This window comes from Coptis chinensis, chromosome 4, assembly GCF_015680905.1.
Source record: "Coptis chinensis isolate HL-2020 chromosome 4, ASM1568090v1, whole genome shotgun sequence".
NCBI classification, from domain to species: domain Eukaryota; kingdom Viridiplantae; phylum Streptophyta; class Magnoliopsida; order Ranunculales; family Ranunculaceae; genus Coptis; species Coptis chinensis.
The window spans coordinates 65,603,321-65,612,535 of NC_141459.1; the positions used below are offsets into that span (position 1 = coordinate 65,603,321).

The 9,215-nt window shown below is 36.5% G+C and overlaps 1 protein-coding gene across 1 annotated transcript; it reads right to left on the minus strand.

Annotated features, from left to right (window-relative positions):
• Positions 1 to 370: 370 nt before the first annotated feature.
• On the minus strand, positions 371 to 814 carry LOC147504419 (uncharacterized). Its single transcript, XM_086605204.1, has one exon. The coding sequence runs from the start codon at positions 812 to 814 to the stop codon at positions 371 to 373; it is 444 nt and encodes a 147-aa protein (XP_086461330.1).
• Positions 815 to 9,215: the final 8,401 nt, after the last annotated feature.

The window sequence follows — 9,215 nt, forward strand, 5'->3', positions numbered from 1 at the left end:
TTATCATCTCGCAAAGTTGCTGCCCATCCTCCTTGGTCCCCTTGTAGCGTACCATTGTGTTGAGTATCACTGTTCCTGGTTCAGCTCTTTCCCATTTGCATTTCTGCTTTTTCACTTGTTCTGGTTCGATATGCATATTCCATCTTTGCATGAACTCCTCTCTCTCCTTACCTTCAGCCATCTTGTATTCAATAGAGCTGAGCTTCGTTCTCACGTCCTTCATGACTAGCACCACCATCTGATCAATATACCTTGCCTCATGTTTGAATATTCTCCCATTCCTTTCTTGCCACACCCAGTATAAATAAGCATTTGTTACCAGTCTTAATGCGTCTTGCTTGCATCCTCTCCCTGCTGCTTTTCGCACAAGCTAGTTCACTTCACTTTGCCATGTTATTGGCTCCTTCCTCACATACCTAGTCAGCCTCATCAGCTCTTTCCAGATTTTCTGAGCGTACACACACTCAAAGTATATATGCTTTGTATTTTCCACATTCTTCCAGCAGAGTACACAGGTATCGGATTCCACCACCTTCCACTGTTTCATCTTCTCTCTCGCTTTTTCATCCATCAACAACACCATCCACCCAATGAACGAATGTCTCGGTATTTTATTCGCGAACCATACTAATCCATGCCATTCTGTGATTTTTCTTACTGATCTCATACTCTCGTAAGTATCTTTTAGAGTGTATTCACCACTTTGCGACTCAGTCCAGATAATTTCATCTTCTCCACCTTCAATCTTCACCTTTTCCTCTATTTCGCGCGCAATCTCATTCAAATCCCCCGACATTCTCTCGGTATCTTCCATCTTCCATTTTCTATCGGACATGACACTTTGGATGTCGGATTAAAGTCGTCGCTATATCCGAAACCGTGGAGGGAACTTTCCTCTCGATAATCCCGATGGGTGCCATGGTTAGTTCCACATCTTTGTGTTCTTGCCATCCCCTATTTGATATAAAATAAATTCTGTAGCATCATTTCTTACCTTTAGGATGTTGGCGCCAACTCGATACAATGATCGTGCTTTCATGTGCGATTCATTTTGTTTGATTAAGTTTTTCTTAACCCGTCCCCGCCCGACCCATTGCTTTCCTTATTGCTTACTATCTACCAAAGGTGCTTCCATGTTCTTTGCTTTGTTCACCGTCGAGGTCTCTAATGCCGAGCCCTCCCTCTTCATAGGGGTGACGATCCTCCCAACCCAACTGATCGAGCATGTATGCTTATCGATCCGGCCCTTTCCATAGGAAGTTTTACATAACCTATTGATGTCCTCAATGGTTTTCATCATCGACTTGAATGACGCACCCAAGAATGCTTCAGTTGTTGATGGCGGACTTAACCAATTGCAGCTTTCCCGTATGATAATGATTTGCCCTTCCAACGGATTCTTCTCTCCACTTTGTCATATAAAGGTGCGCAATCTGCTGATGATAACCTTTTTGAGATCAATGGCAGCCCCAGGTACTTCACTGGTAATTCTCCTACTGGGAATTGCAGTGTATTCTGAATTACTCTGCAGAGTGTCCGATCCATTCCAGCAAAGTATATTTGGCTTTTGTTCTCATTCACTTCTAGCCCCGACACTTGCTTGAACTCCGCCAAATTTTGCTTTAGACATACAGCTGTGTCTTCTTCCCCATGCATAAAGGCTAATAAATCATCTGCAAATGAGATGTGAGTGATAATCGGATCATGATTGATTGCATTCACTTGTGAGCTTGCATTTGAATGAATGCAAAACACTTGATTGATTTAATGAACGCATCTACAAGTGAACTTGCATTAGAATGAATGCCGAATACTTGATTGAATGAATGCATTTTCAAGTAAGCTTGCATTAGAAAGATTGCAAAACACTTGATTGGTTGGATGTATCTGCATGTGAGTTTGCATTTGAATGAATGCAAAACACTTCATTGATTAAATGAACACATCTACAAATGAGCTTGCATTAGAATGAATGCAAAACACTTTATTGAGTGAATGCATCTACAAGTTAGCTTGGATTAGAATGAATGCAAAACACTTTATTGGTTGAATGAATACATCTACAAGTGAGCTTGCATTAGAATGAATGAAAAACAATTGATTGATTGAATGGATGCATCTACGTGTGAGATTGCATTTGAATAAATGAAAAAAATTTGATTGATTGAGTGCATTCACTTGTGAGCTTGCATTTGAATGAATGCAATGCACTTGATTGATTGAATGAACGCATACAGATGTGAGCTTGCATTAAAAAGACTACAAAACACTTGATTGATTGAAAGCATCCACATATGAGCTTGCATTAGAATGAATGCAAAACACTTGATTGATTTAATGCATCTACATGTGAGTTTGCATTTGAATGAATGCAAAACATTTGATTGGTTGAATGAACACATCTACAAGTGAGATTGCATTAGAATGAATACAAAACACTTGATTGAATGAATGCATCTACGTGTGATCTTGCATTTGAATGAATGCAAAACACTTGAGTGATTGAGGGCATTCACTTATGAGCTTGCATTTGAATGAACAAATGCACTTGATGGATTGAATGAACGCATATAGAAGTGAGTTTGCCTTAGAAAGAATGAAAAACACTTGATTAAATGAATGCATCTATAAATAAGCTTGCATTAGAATGAATGCAAAACAGTTGATTGATTGAATGCATCTACAAGTGAGCTTGTATTAGAATAAATGTAAAACACTTGATTGGTTAAATATATCTTTATGTGAGGGTGCATTAGAATGAATGCAAAACACTAGATTGATTGAATGCATCTATATGTGAGCTTGCATTTTAGTGAATGCAAAACACTTTATTGAATGAATGAATGCATCTACGAGTGAGCTTGCATTATAATGAATGCAAAACACTTGATTGATTGAATGCTACTACAAGTGAGCTTGCATTAAAATGAATGCAAAACACTTAACTGGTTGAATGATTGCATCACTAAGTGAGTCTAGATTAGAATGAATGCGAAACACTTGATTGATGGAATGAATACATCTACGTGTGAGTTTGCATTTGAATAAATGCAAAACACTTGATTGATTGAGTGCATTCACTTGTGAGCTTTCATTTGAATGAATGCAATACACTTGATTAATTGAATGAATATGTGTGAGCTTGCATTAGAAAGAATGGAAAACACTTGATTGTTTGAATGAACGCATATAGATGTGACTTGAATTAAAAACACTTGTTTGATTGAAAGTATCTACATGTGATTTTACATTAGAATGAATATAAAACACTTGGTTGATTGAATGCATCTACATTGGAGTTTGCATTTGAATGAATGTAATGCACTTGATTGACTGAATGAACACATCTACAAGTGAGATTGAATTAGAATGAATACCGAACACTTGATTGAATGAATGCATCTATGTGTGATCTTGCATTTGAATGAATGCAAAACACTTGACTGATTGTGGGCATTCACTTATGAGCTTGCATTTGAATGAATGCACTGCTCTTCATTGATTGAATGAACACATATAGAAGTGAGTTTGCATTAGAAAGAATGAAAAACTTGATGGAATGAACGTATCTATAAGTGAGCTTGCATTAGAATAAATACAAAACCGTTGATTGATTGAATGCGTCTACAAGTGAGCATGCATTAGAATGAATTTAAAAAACTTGATTGGTTGAATATATCTTTATATGAGCTTGCATTAGAATGAATGCAAAACACTTGATTGATTGAATGCATCTACATGTGAGCTTGCATTTAAGTGAATGCAAAACACTTGATTGATTGAATGAACGCAACTACGAGTGACCTTGCATTATAATGAATGCAAAACACATGATTGATTGAATGCATCTACAAGTGAGATTGCATTAAAATGAATGCAAAACACTTGATTGGTTGAATGATTACATCTACAGGTGAGCTTCCATTTGAATGAATGCGAAACACTTGATTGATGGAATAAATGCATCTACGCGTGAGCTTGCATTTGAATGAATTCAAAACAGTTGATTGATTGAGTGCATTTACTTGTGAGCTTGCATTTGAATGAATGTAATGCACTTAATTGATTGAATGAACGATATATATATATATATATATATATATATATATATATATATATATATATATATATATATATATATATATATATATATGTGTGTGTGTGTGTGTGTGAGCTTGCATTAGAAAGAACGCAAAACACTTGATTGATTGAATGCATCTACATGTGAGCATGCATTAAAATGAATGCAAAACACTTGATTTATTGAGTGGATCTACATTGGAGTTTGAATTTGGATGAATGCAAAGCACTTGATTGATTGAATGAATGCATCTACAAGTGAGCTTACATTAGAATGAATGCGAAACACATGATTGATTAAATACATCTAAAAGTGTGCATTAACGTGTGAGCTTGCATTTTAATGAATTCAATGCTCTTGATTGATTAAATGAACGCATATAGATGTGAGCTTGCCTTAGAAAAGAACGCAAACACTTGATTGATTGAATTCATCTACATGTGAGCATGCATTAGAATGAATGCGAAACACTTGATTGATTGAATGGATCTACATGTGAGTTTGAATTTGGATGAATGCAAAGTAGTTGATTGATTGAATGAACACATCTACAAATGGGCTTGCATTAGAATGAATGCAAAATACATGATTGATTGAATACTTCTAAAAGTGTGCTTGCATTGGAATGAATGCAAAATACTTGATTGGTTGAATGCACCTACATGTGACCTTGCAATAGAATGAATGCAAAACACATGAATGATTGAATGTATCTACATGTGATCTGGCATTTCAATGAATGTAAAACACTTTATTGTTGGAATGAACGCATCTGCAAGTGAGTATGCAATAGAATTAATGCGAAACACTTGATTGATTGAATGAATCTACATGTGAGCTTGCATTTCAATGAATGTATAACACTTGATTGATTGAATGAAAATTTCTACAAGTGAGCTTCATTAGAATGAATGCAAAACACTTGATTGATTTAATCTATCTACATGTGAGCTTGTATTTGGATGAATGAAAAGCACTTGATTGATTGAATGAACGTATCTACAAGTTTGCTAGCATTATAATCAATGCAAAGCACTTGATTGATTGAATGCATCTACATATGAGCATGCATTTGAATAAATACAAAGCACTTGATTGATTGAATGAACACATCTACAAGTGAGCTTCCATTAGAATGAATGCAAAACACTTAATGATATAGTGCATCTACAAGTGAGCTTGCATTAGAATGACTGCAAAACACTTGATTGGTTGAATGTGTTGACGTGTGAGCTTACATTAGAATGAAAAAAAAAAAACTTGATTGATTGAATGCATCTACGAGTGAGCTTGCATTAGAATGAATGCAAAACACTTGATTGGTTTAATGCATCTATATGTTAGCTTGCATTTAAATAAATGCAAAGCACTTGATTGATTGAATGAATGCATCTACAAGTGAGCGCACATTAGAATGAATGTGGAACACTTGATTGATTTAATGCATCTACAAGTGAGCTTGCATTAGAATGAATGCAAAACACTTGATTGATTTGATGCATCTACAAGTGAGCTTACATTAGAATGAATCCAAAACACTTGATTGGTTAAATGTATTTACCTGTGAGCTTACATTAGAATGAATGCAAAACACTTGATTGATTGAATTCATCCAAATGAGAGCTTGCATTTGAATGAATGCGAAACACTTGATTGATTTAAAGAACGTAACTACAAGTGAGTTTGCATTATAATGATTAGAAAACACTTGATTGGTTGAATGCATCTACAAGTGAGCTTGCATTGGAATGAATGCAAAATATAATACTTGGTTAAATTCTAATAACTTTACTTGGTTGAATTCTAATAATATAATCTTTAAATTGGTTCGAAACACAGTAAGATTAGATGCTTGAACAATAGAGAAAGAGGAGAAAAACAGTAGATAAATACTCTCTAAATTATATGAGATAAAGGGGAGTAGTCGTGTTCGCCAAACTCTAGTTGTACATTACTTAGATATGAATCTAGAATGCAAATATGCTTCACTAGTAAGAGTCAAAACATTAGATAGGAGATAAAACAGTGAATTTAAAGAATGAATAAAGAAATTAGAAATGGTTTAATCCACCACGAGATTCGATTAACTATTAGTTATTATTGAATCGCTTATATTGATCCCTAGTGAAGACCAAGTCCTCTCAGATGAGAGTGTATCTCTACCATAAATCTCTTTAGTGGTGGCTCTATACTCTAGTTTTCCGTTATGAGCTCTATCTCTAGTTATTCATAACAAAGAACTTGACGTTCTTTTATGAAACACAATATAAACTACTACGTACTCATCCTCACATGGCTTCATAAACCTCCTCTAAAGGAGGTTTAGCTTAGTGTCATAGGAATCATTATACTAAAGCAATAATAATGAGACATAATGAACAAGACAATAAATGAAATTAAACTAAAGCTTTTGATTGATTGAGAATTAATGGTGGCTACAATTGCTAAAATTAATTATAACTAAAGAAACATAAACCTAATTTAAACTAAGGGTTTGCTAGAAGAGGGTTTTTAAGTTTAGCCTTAACCCTCTTTATATAGGAGAGTGTTAGGGTTATATTTTCTTGCATAGGCCAAAAAGGGGAACTTTGGGCCTCTAAAGTGAGCCCAAAGTCTTAAATTTTTGATTTTTTTACTAGAAAACAAATGCATATTGTACATATCTATATCCTAACAGGTGCCCTAAATTACGCGTGTTTCTATGCCACCCCCAAACAAAGGCATACTTTGTCCTCAAAGTATAGACATAAAAAGGGTAGAAAAATACCATGGAAACGCATGAAATTTTGTAACATATGCAAAACAAAGTTAAAACATACTAATATAGATAAATAAAAACAGATGTAACTCTATATGAATTCCACCCGTTATGGGGTAACAAGAAGTAAATTGCTTGGGACATAAGCAGACACGAACAAAAATAAAAACTTACCTCCTATCCAGCACTTAGGCGTCATCAACCTCTTCTATAAAGAAATGAGGTTCCTTCGCGTCTTGCCACGCCATGATGATTTGCCAAGCCTCACGCCATTTATTATCTACGATCGCTAACCTGTTAAGCACCACTTGGTCGGATGGGGTGTAAGGGGCAACCCAATGAGGTTGTAGCCTCCACCCCGGCAAAGTCATTGCACGAAAAGAACGAATAATGCAGTTGGTGGGTCTCATAATGTCAACCCCAACCCAATCCGTGAAATGGGCACAAAATGCAGGAAAGAAACATAGCATGATACGACAAACTAAGACAGGCATAAGAAGGTACTTATGCCTCATACGCTGGGCTCGTGCTAAACTAGACATTAATGTCTTGGGAAGGTCATATAGCAGACGTCCCTCAGCTAGAGCAAGGAACATGTCGCAAGTGGCGTCATTCGCAAAAGAAAACTGCCACTGCCCTAAAATATTCATCATAATGAAGAACATGGTAAGGCCTACATTCAGGGACAGGCTACCAAGGGTTATGCTATACTACCCTCGGTCCATTACACGAAAAACTCCTCCCCCATAGGTCTCATGAAAGTACTCATAGTTATAAAGGTATGCATTATTAGTTAGATATCCCCATGAGTTTGTAGGGACAGGCATTGGCAGTCCCACAACAAAAGCAACTAAAAACTTACTGAAATCCATAGTCGTATCATTAACTATGACAGAGAACATTTGTTCTCCATCTGGTTGACAAAAGAACTTTGAATTATTATAGAAATATTCAGTAAGTTGAGGTGAATATTAGTCATCAGGACTTACCAGTAGATGTGTCCATTTTGACTACACGATTCTATCATGGAACCATCCTCCATAGGTGTTACTTCGGAACATATCTTCAAAAGATTGCTCCGTTATGATATGAGGCAATGTCATCATAACAAATACACTCAAGAAGTGCTGCAAACAACCTAGGAAAAACTCACAAAAAAATCAGAAATTTAAGTGGCTACGAAGGTCAAGGCGCGGGGTGTGCTCAGAATTGGCCTGTGAAGGGCGCAGGGTGCGCTCCTGTCTTGCTCGAGGTCCAGTGCTACAACACAGGGTGCGTTCACAATTGGGATGAAGAGGGCACAGGGTGCGCTCCGTATACCTTGAGTGCTCTGCAGTGAAAAACTAAGAGAAAAATGAGAACTGAAAGGTGAGAGGTGTAGTTTGTGAGTGTAGAGTGAATCAAGTATTTATAGAGGTTTAGTTTCTAAAACCAACATCCACAAGTTGCCAAAATTGTAAAAGCTCCTATGGAAACAGAAATTTCTAAAACCAAAATGGAAACAAGTTAGGTGCATATTCCAAATATAAACCAATAGCTTTTTGGTTGAATTTAAAATAACAACTTCCTAATTCTATTCATTAAAATTCCATCACCACAACAATATATAATCTTAGCCACACCAATATTGGCAACATTCTCAACAATTCATATTTTCACAGTTTGCAAAATTTAACTTCTAAAACGGTGGATAAGATAAAAGCAATGCAAAAAATACTAATACCACCCCCAAACAATTCGGGAAGGTGGGATTCATGGAAAAATCATCGCATGCTTGGATAAAAACCAAATTAAATTAAAAATTCAACTAATAATCAAATAGTCGAAAACGATTACATAATCCGAATCTAACTAATAAACTAAACAACTCGAAATAAAATTCTACAAAATATGGAAATTTCCTAAACACCACAACTAGACTACGAGCCACGAGACGAGGATGGTTACGAGTCATCAGTCCTGCGTCGACGACGCTCATGCCTCTGAGTCGAGTCGCCGGCAACTCGATAGGGTGGCAAGCGTCGTAGCACTTCCACTTGGAACTTATGTTGACTCTCTAGATATGCATTCATGGATTCCTCGCGCTCCTTATCACGCTGGACTAGGGTCTCCACGGTAGTCCTGAGCTCCTCATAATTCTGATGCATGGTAGTCTGCCTAGTCTGGATATCTTCACAAATGGTGTTAATAGAACGCTGGCCACGGTTAATCAACGCCACGTGTTCTATATCAGAATTACACCTCTCCAAGGCATTGGCATCAAAACATGTCGTGTCCTCCTCCTCATCATCCAAATTAGCATCTTCCACAACCCTATCTCCAAGCAATCTCCACATCTTCTGGATACATTCCGTATAAGCAAGTGCATTTGCATGC